Here is a 14386-nt window from a genome sequence, read left to right on the forward strand (position 1 = left end):
ATTATCCAACACCACCTGTCTTTTCCCACGTTGTAACATTTTGGCCCACCACTTTCTATATAACTCCTCTACCAAAAAGGAACACAAAATACACGAAGTCTCATTTTCATTCCAAACGCATTTTCCTCTCATCAAATATTCCTGCTTTTGAGGTACATTTCAAGTACATTTTTGCGGTTCCATTTCTGTTTTTCAAACAATTTTGTATTTCTATGCTAGCAAATAACTCATTGTTTTACATGCATGATACACTGTCATATCTTGGATTATGTGGATTAGATTGGATTGGATAAGTGTTGTTGTGTGCTAAGTCTCACATCGGGTGCTTACTAGTTGAAATGGGCTAATATATGATTGATTACGAGGATCTCTAGTTCTAAATTTACTAGCTCTTTTGGAGTTCCTGGTAATCAATTATATGGCCTAGTCTGCATACACTAGCACAACACACTTTTCCAATCCAATCCACATATGGGGTATCACACACTAGTTCCTTAACTAGTAATTTGCTTATGTAATGAAATTCAATATTGCTTTATGGCAATTGTTTTGGTCAGGTTTTGGATCAAGAAGGGTGTTTTCTGATGGAGAGTGTTAATAACAGTTCCTCTCAGCTTAATGTAAAGCAATATGAACCAACTCTGGTTGCTCCAGCAGAGGAAACAGAGAAGGGTCTTTACTTCCTCACAAACCTTGACCAGAACATTGCAGTTATAGTTCGCACTATTTACTGCTTTAAGTCAGAGTCTAAAGGCAATGAGGATGCTGTGAAAATCATTAAGGATGCCTTGTCCAAGGTTCTTGTTCACTACTACCCAGTTGCGGGCAGGTTAACAATCAGTGCAGAAGGAAAGCTGATAGTGGATTGCACAGGGGAGGGTGCTGTTTTTGTTGAGGCTGAAGCAGACTGTACAATAGAGGAAATAGGCGACACAACAAAGCCTGACCCAGTCACTCTTGGAAAGCTAGTTTATGACATTCCAGGCGCAAGGAACATACTTGAGATGCCTCTTCTAGTGGCTCAGGTTAGAGGATCTTTAGTTATTTTCATGTCTCATTGTTTATAAGTTTAGTGTATTTCTGATAAAAGGAGGTATTCCTGTGTAGAAATAACAAAAGGAACATAGACAGAACAATGTTCTAAATGAAATCTTTGTATTTCTAGTATTAAAATGTCTATACAGTATGTGTGTGTGTGTGTATATATTCACACACACACACACACACACACAGAATAGTCGGCCTATGAGGACCTTGCTTAGCCTTGAATCAAGGATAATTGATATGCCTTGATTCAAGCCTAATCAAGGGCAATACTAAAAACATGAAACATGTGCAAAATATTCTATATGCTAACATCCTGTATGTAAAGTTCAAGATGAAAGTAACATAAGTGATATCTCTTGCATTTCCGTTGTATAAATTTTCTAATTATATATCGGTTCTAACTGAACTAGAAGGAACATGCCTATATCTATAGTAAAATCTTAGAAATTTAGGCTAGTTGGAGGAAAAATGGGTTGAATTATATAGAATGGAGTTCGATTTTCCATACCTCTGTTAGGCTATTTAAACAAAAGAATGATCATAATGATCAATTCTAGTAAGTTCCTGCATCAATCTAGAGTGATTATTATCAAACCTTTACACTTAAATAGGCTCCCCATAAGAGTCAACTACTTCTCTTGAGTTGTCAATACTTGACAATCAAATCAGAATAGCCTCTTTCTTCTTTATCAAACATTTATATCATCTACTTGCAGAACATATTCTTTTATGTAATAATGAAGATTTTTCAATGAAAAAAAAACATGGAAACCTGACAGAACTCTAGGCTTTGCTTCTTTCTTTCTCTTTTCCCCTTTATTAAGTTGAAACAAACAGCATTTTTTAAAAGTTGCATTTCTAATTTAATCTTCCAGGTGACTAAATTCAGATGTGGAGGTTTTGTTCTTGGACTATGCATGAACCATTGTATGCATGATGGAATTGCTGCCATGGAATTTGTAAACTCATGGAGTGAAACTGCAAGAGGCTTGCCCCTAAAAGTCCCACCAGTTCTAGATAGAAGCTTACTCAAAGCCCGGAACCCACCTAAGATAGAGTTTGAGCACAAAGAATTTGCTCAGATTGAAGATATATCAGAGACCAGCGAACTTTACAAAGAAGAAATGCGTTATAGTTCCTTCTGTTTTGACCCTGAGAAGCTTGAGCAGCTCAAGAAAAAAGCAACGGAAGATGGGGTTTTGGAAAAGTGCACAACATTTGAAGCCCTCACAGCTTTTGTCTGGAAATCTAGAACTCAGGCATTAAGGATGCAGCCTGATCAACAAACAAAGCTTCTCTTTGCTGTTGATGGAAGGTCTAGATTTGAGCCACCAATTCCAAAGGGGTACTCTGGCAATGCAATTGTGTTAACAAATTCAATATGTAATGCAAGTGAGCAACTAGAGAACCCACTGTCATTTACAGTTGGACTAGTTCAAAAGGCAATTAACATGATTACAGACAGTTATATGAGATCGGCTATAGACTATTTTGAAGCAACAAGAGCTAGGCCTTCACTTGCAGCAACCCTATTGGTTACAACTTGGTCTAAGCTATCTTTTCACACAGTAGATTTTGGATGGGGAGAAGCTCTTTTTTCTGGCCCTGTGGCTTTGCCTGAGAAGGAAGTAATTCTGTTCCTATCTCATGGGAAAGAGAGGAAAAGCATAAATGTTCTTTTAGGTTTGCCGGCTTCTGCAATGAAAATCTTTGAAGAACTGATACAGATTTGAAGGTTCCTGGATTTGAAGGAAAAGCATAAATGTTCCTGGATTTTCTTTATCTAAGCATTTGTTATAGCTTGTGTCATTCGTTGCAAGAACCGGGTTAAGTTATATTGGTGTAAGTGCACTTTATGCCAAAGGAGTTTCAATGATCCAGGAGAACAACATGTAGTCCAGTTTAATTTAAACAGTGAAACTGGATTACCATGTCTGGAACAGAAAGGCATGAAGAAGTGAAAATTTATGTTACCTATTTGTTAATTACTATTTATTTCATTTGTAATTGTATGAACTATGAAGTTCTTATGGCGTCTTTTAAGTTCAAATTCAAAAATTCATAAGCAAGGAGATCAGTATACTTCTGAATAATGGTTTGTTTTGCAGTTAATATATACTTATATAGTTGAGTAAGAAGTTTGTCCAATAACTTAAAAATAAAAAAAATGTTGTTCTTTCAAGAATAGCAAAAATTTCTAACATCTAAATGGAAAACACTTAAAATCATCCCAAAGTCCTACAATTGATAATACAAGCCAGTGTCAAATAATGATATTTCCAGTTTCTTTCCATAGTTCTAAATAAATTATTCTTGAAATGGAATTCGAAAGACTTTCTTCCAACTAAAATGTCAATAAGATTTGTGCTACCAGGCAAGAAATTTAAGGACTAGTTACATCAAGAATCATTCAAACATTAAACTTCATCACAAGTAATTTACATTTTAATCTTTAGTTTGGATGATTATGCTAGTAACAGTTTTCTAATTGTGATTGTAACATCCCATAATTTTGATACCAATTTAATTCTTATATGTAAATTAAAAAGGAGGCCTACAATTAAATAGATTTAATTGGTTTGGACTTAAAATATTTAAATATGATAATTGTTATGACAAAAGAGGCCCAAAAGATAGATGACATAAATATAAATACATGGGCCTTGATAAGCTATTAAAAACCATAGTCTTTTACCTCTTCAGATACACGTATGCATATAAGAGATTTTCTTTTGTTTTAGCCGCAACGCACGGTTGAACAACTTTTTTTTTTCTTCCTGCTTTGTGGCTGAACGTGAGACTGCAGCAAGTACGGTTTCCTTTAGCTCTAAATTTAGGAAGTTGAATATTCAATGGTTAGACTTGTCTCACGTTTGCAGGAAAGGCATGAGTGGTGCATGGAATTATATTAGTACCTACTAGGATAATGGGCATCACCAGGGCCGGTCCAACCTAATTTGTGGCCTAAGGTGAAAGATTTATGTGGGGTCATGTATATATTAATTAAATAAAATTATTTAATGTTAATCAAATTAAGGTTAATTTGATGTATTAAATACATAAATTAATGAATAAAACTAACTAAAATTATGATTAATTTTATATAGAGAATTGAATATCATAGTTGAAACATAAATTAAAAAAAAAAAAGTAAAAAAAAAATTATTTTTTAAAAAGAAAATTAATTTATCTTAGATATATGATAATACATAGTTAATTACATTTATAATCTAATGTATAATCTATGATATTAATTGATGTGTGGCTTTGTAGTAAATTAGTTTACAAATATGAAAGTTTCAAACTATTAAGTGAGATTAATCATCATTCATAATCTAATGTTTGTAATTTTTTTTAAAGCTTTGTTAGAAATAAAAAAAGAAAATGCTAAAGGTACTACAAAATATTCATAATATAATATAATAATAATAGTAGTTGATGAGCTTCAATAATGTAATTGGTGAATACTTAATATACTTTTTTGTTATTGGTAATATGTCAATTTATAAATCTATAGTAAAATTTGTGATATTTTTAACATCACTAATAATTAAAAGTGCACAACCATTTGAAAAAATTCACATATTTTATAAAATTTTGGATCTTTTACAATGGCCTTTTTTGTGAGGCGGGGCGTAGGCCTAGGCCATGGGCCGGCCCTGGGCATCACTCCATGAATCTCCACCTATCTTTACTTTAAGGGAAAAGATGTCCTATATTATTATTATATTAGATTAGGGATGATGTAAATAGCTATATCTTAGGAAGGGTACTTTGTAGCTTTTAATTTTGATAGATAAAATATAGTACTCATAGAAGTATGGTTACTCTGCCAACGAAAAGATATAAGTGACAAGCACTTCTAACTCTAGTTTCTGCATATGGCCATGCTGGTTTTGTTTCTTTCGAATCGGCTGACCATGCTCAAGCCAATTCCATCTCATGCATTGTTGTGGGCCTGCCAACGTTCAAAACTTGTCCAGCTCTATCATTAAGTTTGGCGGAATTAAGGGAATAATGGGCTGGCTATGGGATCGATATATTAAGAATAATATTGGCTTCAACTATATATATATATATATATATATATATATATATATATATATATATATATATATATATATATATATGTAAGCGCACAATTGCACTTTGACCCAAAGAATAATCACGGGCGTGAGCCTTAAACAATAAGATTTGTAGAGTGTGGGCAAAACACAGGTTAGAAATGGGAGCGATAACGAGCTTTTATAAGCAAACACAAGTAAATAACGAACAATAATGACAAATGGATCTCCTCGGAGTCTAGCCGATGACTACTTCTTTATTATTTCTCTTTCTTCCTTCAAAATTACAAGTTCTTAATTTCTTTCTTCGTTTTTCGATCCCCCTTTTCTTTGGCCTTTACCCCCCTTTTATACTTCCTTCCCTGATACTTTTTGAACAGTGACTAGAAGTTTCCACCTCACTGTTCAGGGGTCACCTCCCCATTAATGCGGCCAGGGAGGTAGGTGCAGAGCTTTTAATGCGGAGGTGGCAGCCTTTATTCTTGATATTTTCTTTAATATTGGTGCATCTAGAAGATTCAGGATGTCCCCTTTTAACCACTGGTCTCTCCAGAGTTGTGCTTTGACCTTCATAATGAAATTTTGAATCCTCTAGGGCTTTTCCGAGGAGAAACTCGTCCTCCGCTGTATCCCCAGACCCTCGGCGTATGGGCCAACTCATAGAGTTTAATCCTGGAGCAGGTCGGCCCTCCATGTTACAGCCCAAAGGCCCATATGCCCACTTGGGCCCTTTTACTCCCCACAATTTATATATATATATATATATATATATATATATATATATATATATATATATTAGATTGATCAAATATTTATCATTCAACCATGAAGTTTCACGAATATTTATGATTAAGTTAATGGAAAAATCTGATTAGGCAGTAATATTTTAAGTCCAAAAATTTGATCAAAGCTGAAAGTTTTAGATATATTAGTATTGTATAGGATAAAATTGTTTAAATGTGAAAAAAGATTTTAAGTAGGAAATTGCGTATCGATGGACCTATTTTTGGTGTTGCTAGGTTCTAATCCTATTGAGTTATTGTGATTCAATGGAGGTTGGTTTCATATTTTTGCAAATAAGAGGTAAGTGGTGTTTACTAATTTTGTGGGTTTTCCCAAAACAATGTTGATTATTAAACTATTTTATATTAAAGAAATATGTTGATTTTCTATATATAAATTGATATTTTATAAATGTTTGATGTGTACATTGACTATTCTTTTTATGATAAACTTGTGGGACGACCTAAATTTATTTAAACTTGTCTGTGTGAATATATCTTTATATTTTTGAGAATTATGAATGGATTATTTTTGTAAGCATATTGAATATGTTTTGAAAACCTATGGCAAGTCGTGATTAAAAGCTCAGTATTGTATTTAGTCTTTAGCAAGGGATAATCATACTGCACCTAGTCCTTAGCAAGAGATGGTCCTAGAAAAGGGAACACTGCACATTAGATAACTCCTTAGCAATAGAGTATACTATTGAGAATCCAAAAAAGAAGCTCCTTAACAAGGGAGTGCACCTTCAGGTTCTAAAGGAGATATCCTTAAAAAAATGGATGAAAAGGATGGTTCCAGTCCCAAAAAGGAGACAACACAACCCTGTCAACGGGGTCGTAAACATTGACCACGAGAAAAGTCTAGGAAATTGTTTATATGATGGTATTGATATATATATATATATATTATGATGGCTCACAATATAAAGATATATATTTTTTTATATGAAATATTTGATGATAAAATATTGATGAGTTACAAGTTATGAATTTGTTGTAAGAATTATTTATTTGAAAGGTTTGTTCCCACACCCCAATGTTAGTGAATTCCACTTCTTGAGTTATCTCACCCCCCTTTATTTCCTCTTACAGATACATTAGAGGGATTATTGGAGTAGAGATTCTTGGAAGACAACAGTTACGAATTATTTTGTGAAATTGAGGATTTTATTTTATTTTTTATGATATTAAACATTGTACTGGAGAATTATTTGAAGATGTTTTATCTTTGGTGGATTAGAGCTCCTCATTTGTGATGAGATTTTAGGTTGCTGGTTGTTTTTATTTAATATTTTTATGGATTATTTAGATTGAATAGACTTTTATTGCTTATGATTTTGGGGCATTACAGTGATGCAATTGTCCTCTCCCTCCTTAAATATTGGTCCAAATTTTGAACTTAAACCTGGATTACCACTAGACTTTTCCTTTTTTAAATTTTTTTACCCATATAAACAATTTTCCACAAACTTTTATTTTTGATAATTCGATAGTTATAATAGTAGAAGAGATTTGAATCTTAGACGTTTTCATTGAAAACACTAAGAAGTGCTAGTTAAGCTACACGCCTTTGACAATTTTCCGCATGTTATTCCACTCATAGTTCACACATGAAACTTCTTTTTTGCATATTCCCTCCTTATTTTGGTTGTAGTCAATTGGAGCTCATGAAAATTGCTCACCATATCCATAGTCATGATGAGAATAAAGAACTACGCTAACTTGTTCCCATCGAGTTTAGTTGATCCAAGGTCGTCGGTTTGGTGGCCAGTGACAATCATTTTGAAGGAGAAGTCACAGCCTATTATTAAAGGTGGGAAAAAAAGAATAGTGGATTAGGAATAAAAAAGAATTATTCCAAACTGATTATGGCGACAATGTTGCTTTTAAAACTATATAGGTCGACATAACAAATACTACACCTAACGAAGGTTGGAAATTTGTAACCAAAACCATCTTTCTGGTCAGGAAAATGCACGTATAGAATGTGAAAAATTTGCTACAAAAAAACTCCTTTAAAATAGTCATAATTCTTTAAAACCATTGGAGGCCGACATTTTGAGTTGGTTGAAAGTTCTAATTAAAGATTTTGAACACATTGGTCATGAGCATAGAATATAATATATATGCACACATGCACATTGAAGTTGCATGAGAAAGAAAGTATTAATAAAAAATGACTTTGGTTGAGTTTAGTCCTTCAATGCACTTCACTTGTTGAGATGGTGCCATGTGTTTAGCTTTAACTACGTGTCATTCCTGCACAATGGGTCTAGTATATGCTTTTGTTCAGTGAAAAACTTGGTGGTTTTCTATTATGCTAGTACTAGCTAGCTAGAAAACACATTTTCCATTTGCTTGAATCGTGCGCCTGAGTTTTCCATGAGAGATGGACACAACAGTCCCACCCATCTCAACCACTCACGCTGACCTTTGAGAAATAGTACATCGTTTTTTGTGCCTGTCATTTACTCGCATGTTGGCTTCTTGTTGATTTGCTTAACTTTAACGGATGCATGACTGGTGCTAGTAGCAGTTTTCATATGAAGGCAACTTTCTCTTTCTTTTTTCTTTTTGGCTTGACTTCTTATGATGTAAAATTTTCTCTCATAAGCTTTTTAGCAAATACGAGAGGATTTGAATTTACCATGCATGTCTATTTTATGATGATTGCGATATGATTTTACTGTATCAGGTGAGTTAGTTATTTGGAACTCACCTAATGTGTTTGTTTGAAGTTAAACATGAAAATTCTTTTGTGTTCGTACAATGTGTGCGCATTTCTATATAATATAACCCACTCAACATGAAACTCCTAGTGTTATGCTAGTCCCATCTTTGTTCTCTTTGAAGTCAATTGGCGGTGCCCATGATTGAAAACTACTTGCTACTCAATGATACAGGCCCCATTATGATCAATTAAAAAATCTCAACTAATAAGTTCATTTAAAAGCTAGAGGATGAGACATTCTTAAAAAAAAAAAAAAGCTACAGGATGAGGAAGAAAATGAAAAAAGAAAATATTTTATCAAAGAAAGAAGAATCTAGTAGTGGATAAGGAGTGGATCACCTCCATATGATCGAAATTCACGTGTAATATAAAGCTAGCAAGTGGAAGAGCAACTAGTCCAACCCCATCAACTCATTGATTTCTCTATGAAATTTTCATACATACATACATATATATATATATATATATATATATATATATATATATGTGTGTGTGTGTGTGTGTGTGTGTGTGTGTGTTAGGCTCGTTGATTTGCCAGCCAGTTTTGGTGATCTTAGTTGTGGACAATTTAATTTAATTTATTTTTTTTGAGAATGTGGACAATTTGACTTTATTGCTAATGTGAAAACGCCCTTATCAATCATGTATGATTGAGTGCCAGCTGCAACAAGAAAGCTCCATAACTATCAAAAGTACTCTCAACACTCAATAATGCAAGCGTTTCTTCTATCATTACTATCAAACATATCCTGCTACTTATACCTAACAACATCAGTTATCAAAGAAATTTGGAAGATGTTCTTTTTTCTTATACTACCCAAGAGCCGGCAGTAAACACGTACGAGTTTGGAAGATGTTCTTCCAAGAGAAGCAAAAGTTTCAATGCTTTGTAGTTTGTACAACTTGAGAGACGTGTAAGAAAAGTGTATACATACATACATACATATATATATATATATATATATATATATTTTCCATATTATTGAAGACCAAATTAAGATATTCTTTTCTCCTTCGCGTGATCATAAAATTCTATAGTAATTTGTTTTGTTTACATGAAGAGGTTCATGATAACTCCGACATATCAATCCAACTTAAACTGAAAATTTTTAGAAAATTGGAATTTATTTCACAAATTGAAGTTTCTTTGGCCACAGAGTATATATATCTTACGTAGTGTAGTTTTTATAAATTTACAATCTTTATAGTATTTTGTTCTAGTGGCTTGAACTGTAATGAAAAGAACTCAGAAGCAAAATTCTTGAGATTTTTTTTTTTTTTTTTCACCATTGAAAGGTTGCTTGAACTAATGGACCTTGTGGGCTAGCTATAAGTACTACTCATGGGGATACAATAGACACTATTCATTTTTGTGTTTTTGTATTGCACAAATGACTTAGTACAGCTCTAAATCATGGGAAGCATTGGCCAAAGTAAATAATGGATAAGAATTTAAGCAAAAGAAAAAATAATAATATAAGTATATATATATATTAATAGGTAAAGTTGAGAGAAAATCCAATTAGATTTCAAATTGAGATTCAATTAGAGTATAATTTTATGTCATATGTCCCGCCTAATTTAAGTTTTTAAATTTTTTTTGTCAAGTTAATTAATTCGGTCTAAAAATTGGAATTCAATTAGAGTTAAATTTTGCGACACGTGTCTCATTTAATATAAGTTTTTTTTAATTTTTGTGCTCAGTGAGTTAATTCAATTTAGAAAACGAGGAGTTCAATATAAATAAATTATAAAAAATCTAATTATATATACACACACATACACACACCATGACTATATATATATTTATATATACATATATATTTATATACACACACACACCATGACTATATATAACCAATATTTAGAGAAAATTTAATTAGATTTAAAATTGAAAATTTCTTTTGATAGCTTTTCATACAAATTAAATTATTTAGATTTTTACTGTTATTTTTTCTCTGAACTAATGAACATATTTTTTATACTGTTTCTATTTAGACATATTGTATGCCGAGATCTTGAACGTAATAAATTGTAATTGAGCTGAACAATCTCATGTATATATTTTCATTCAATTTAAGAAATACTATTGGATCAATTTATTTTTTATTTTTGTGTTGTGTTTAGTAGAATTTCATGAAAAATAATTTAGAATTGATATTATATATGTAGTACCCAATAGTGATTTTTCAAAATTATATACATAATAATAGTGTAATGAGAAATTGGCGTAGCCAATATCATGAAAATTGCAAGAAAAAACTATTTTAGTACTTCTAAATGTCTTGGTCGAACTAATATATTAATATGTTTTATAACTCAAATTAATATTAATAACGCCACTACAATTCATTATTCTTATGTGTAAGCAGGAGTTACATACTAACCGTTACCACATATGTTCAAATGCATCTACTCTTCTTACCTTTTATTTGCATAACTCAATCTTTATTATCTCTTCTTAGTAAAAGAATACAAATTATACTTGTTTTCTTGTTTTCTCTCTTTGTTTGCCTTTTTAACAATAACACTAAAGTAAAAAAAGACCATGAAGTATGTATGAACAGTTTAAAGGAAGGAGTTACGTTCACGGAATCACTTCGCCGTATATTTATGGTCAAACCAATGCATGTGCAGGCTGCGTTACAATCCTCCTGTCCTGCCCATTTGTTTTAGAGCAACGTGGGCTTAAGTATTTTTTTGTCTACAAAATTTTCAAACAAGAATTCTTCTTAAATTTTAAATACTTTATTTACATAATTTCACAACTACAAGCTTCTAGATTAGAATCCTTATCTAAATTCACAGCAACAGAGCGGAGTAGATATTAGTTAGTTCAAATATGACTAATTCATATCTAATATTACATATATAAATGTTTCTTCTATTATGTTAATCAATCGGATAAATATGATCTGAATAAACCTTTAGGAGAATGCATGTGGCACTGTACTCTTTAATTAACTGGAAAAAAGGACTCATTGATTTGGTAAAAATAGTTCAAAGAGCTGTAGCAATTACATGCTTATCTGGTAGAAATGGCAGTCATGTTCCCTAACGCCTTGTTGAGCTGCACTTCCTTTTCGTTTATCTTGTTTCACTCACATCAGCCACTTTTGGTTCATTTAGTGACAGAAGTACGTTTCATTTAGAAAAAGCTTGACAAGTGTACAATTAGTATTACATGGGTTTTTGTTAGTGCAATCCAGTATTTACCCAAAAAAAAAAGTGTTACATGGGCATCACAATACTTGGCACACATTCATGGTTCCTCTATGTTTGACAGAGGAAGATGATATAAAGAAAATGAGAGGAGAATGGAAAGTGCCCGGAATATGCTAAAATTTAGTATCTCTCATTTCTGCTCCCTTAATTTCAAACATACCCTTATTGGTTATTTTGTCACGTTAGTTTGTGTAAATTCTGTGCATTGAGTACGTGTGCGTGCACAAAGAGAGAGAGAGAGAGAGAGAGAGAGAGAGAGATTTTTACAGACTGTATGTGCACAAAGCCATAGCTTAAAATTGTTCACTTAAGCACTCACCAAGGGCTTATAAGCCTATATGTACCACAACCTTTGCTATTTGCACATCAAAGAACTGCATATGCAGAAAGACAGTTCTATACTAGGCTAAAATTGCTTCATCTTAAGAACTTGTGTAGGACTTAGAAACTTATATATGCTCCATATAACCTTATGATTAGCACACCATAACCAAACTAGTAATTAAATTACAGACTACATGCGTGCACAACCATACCTGTACATGGTTACAATTGATTCATCTTAAGCATTCTCGAAGGGCTTAGAAGCCTATATCCACCACCACAACCGTTGTAATCACCAGAAATCGATCGCCGAGCTGGACTTCGAAGTATTAATGGACTATAACCTTTAGCAAAGTTACAACCAAGCCTAACCTCCTCTCCACAGTCCATCTCTGCCAACACTTTATAGAACAAATCCACTTCACAAGGAAGCAAAATAGGGCCTTGACTATTGTACCCATATTCCAATTCAGCATCGTCTAGCAGCATCTTGAACAATGGATGGTTAGCAAACTCAGTCTTGACTACAAACCTTTGCTTTTGGGGCCCAACATACACTGAGAAACAACCATCAGGAGCCACTTTGCACTTCTTTTTTTGTTGCCTTTCTTCCTTATCAGATGGCTTGGTGTGATCAAAACTCCATGATCTACTCTTTGTCAATGAGTTAATATTATCATCATAGTAGTGCTGCTTCTGCTTGTTGCCACCACCAAATGATTTGCACCGCTCCCATATCTTTACAATCAGATTTTTCTTCCACTTTTCCTTCATAACATCCATTCCCTACTAATTCAAAAGCAAAAAAAGAAAAAAGAAAAAAAGCTTTACTAGAAGTAGTAGAATACTTCTATGTGAGAAAGGGATATTAATAATACAAAAAGGGTTTATGCCAAATTCCACATGTTTCTCATTTCTTGGCCTCTTTTCTTAACTGAAACCCTGAAAAAGAACGAAGATAAAGATAGACAGACAGATAGATAGACAAAAACGAGGGAGATAGTTTTTGTGCCTTAAAAAAGGGTTCCACGGAGAGAAGTGTAGCTTAAGAATCCAAAAGAGGAAGATATAGTTTAAGAAAGAAATCAAAAACAACCTCACAAACACAAAGGTATATATGATTTTGTCTTTTCTCTAGAAAATATTAAAATAGTTCTATTATGGGAAGTGTAGAAAGCGATGCAGAAGAGAACCACACAAGGTATATCTAAGAAGAGAGATGCGTTAATAACTGGGCAAACTCGGCTTAGGAAAGGCAGGCACTGCCATATAATATATATACAAAAAAACCTATAGCCATGTACAAACTCATCAGCCCTAATGATATGGCATTTTGTCAACGCACTAACGCTGGTTGAGTTTGAATATTTATTGTGTCCAAAAAAATTAGTCATATAGTGACAATATATAGAGGGCCACTTCTTTGTGTCTTCAATACCTATGTGCACAAAAAGACAAGGCATTTATATTTTAACAAATAATTGACATTAACATATCTGATATGGTTTAGTGTAATTTAATTAAAAAGAAAGAGAGCTAACTTGACAACATAACTGGATGAGTATCAACGTGGAGAAAAGAAAAAGGGTATACATGACAATATAGTAGGAAGCGATAGATGGAGCCTCTACCATGGTTTTAGCATGGACACCAAATTGTGCAAGTGGGAGTAGGTGATGAGAGTCATGAGACACAAAGATTTTTATAATGTTTTTTTCTAAAATGTTATGATAATAAGTTAATTGCACGTAATAAAATTAATATCAGTAGTGAGTGACGTTGCAACACAAAGAACTTAACATCTCAACAAATTATGAAATAAATTGTGAAAAATGTTGTTTCTAATATTACTTCCTTTACCTCTTCTGCTTTCATCTATTTTACTGCTCAATTTGTAGATTGTGAAGTAAGTTGTGAAAAAAGTTATTCCTAACATTGCTTTTAATTGTTTTCACAAATGTTATGATAGCAAGTTATAATTGTGCCTAATTGCTTTCAATAGTGAGTGATATATTGCACAACGAACAACTTAACATCTTAACAAATCATGAAATAAGTTGTGAAAAATGTTGTCTCTAATTACTTCCTCATTTTCTTCTGGCTTCATCTATTTTAATTCTCCAGTTAGTAGAGATTGGGAAAAAAGTTGTTCCTTTATTGCTTTTAATTCTTCTTTTGTTGAATTATTTCTTGTTCAATCTTCTTCCATC

The 14386-nt window shown here is 32.7% G+C and overlaps 2 protein-coding genes across 2 annotated transcripts; one reads left to right on the forward strand and one right to left on the reverse strand.

The window, feature by feature from the left end:
- LOC142630510 (omega-hydroxypalmitate O-feruloyl transferase-like) lies at positions 1 to 3137 on the forward strand. Its single transcript, XM_075804505.1, has 3 exons — positions 1 to 152; positions 558 to 1025; positions 1923 to 3137. The coding sequence occupies exons 2-3, from the start codon at positions 585 to 587 to the stop codon at positions 2778 to 2780; spliced, it is 1299 nt and encodes a 432-aa protein (XP_075660620.1). The 5' UTR covers positions 1 to 152; positions 558 to 584; the 3' UTR covers positions 2781 to 3137.
- A 9261-nt stretch (positions 3138 to 12398) lies between these two features.
- On the reverse strand, positions 12399 to 12959 carry LOC142633075 (uncharacterized). Its single transcript, XM_075807349.1, has one exon. It carries the CDS (start codon positions 12957 to 12959, stop codon positions 12399 to 12401), a length of 561 nt encoding a protein of 186 aa, XP_075663464.1.
- Positions 12960 to 14386: the final 1427 nt, after the last annotated feature.

The sequence above is a fragment of the Castanea sativa genome, chromosome 4, assembly GCF_040712315.1.
Source record: "Castanea sativa cultivar Marrone di Chiusa Pesio chromosome 4, ASM4071231v1".
NCBI lineage: Eukaryota > Viridiplantae > Streptophyta > Magnoliopsida > Fagales > Fagaceae > Castanea > Castanea sativa.

Bases quoted from the DNA above. Each gene is read 5' to 3' on its own strand.
- LOC142633075 (XM_075807349.1), bottom strand. From the start codon at position 12,959: ATGGATGTTATGAAGGAAAAGTGGAAGAAAAATCTGATTGTAAAGATA.
- LOC142630510 (XM_075804505.1), top strand. From the start codon at position 585: ATGGAGAGTGTTAATAACAGTTCCTCTCAGCTTAATGTAAAGCAATAT. The intron at 1,026-1,922 runs GTTAGAGGATCT...TTAATCTTCCAG, and splicing joins TGCCTCTTCTAGTGGCTCAG to GTGACTAAATTCAGATGTGG.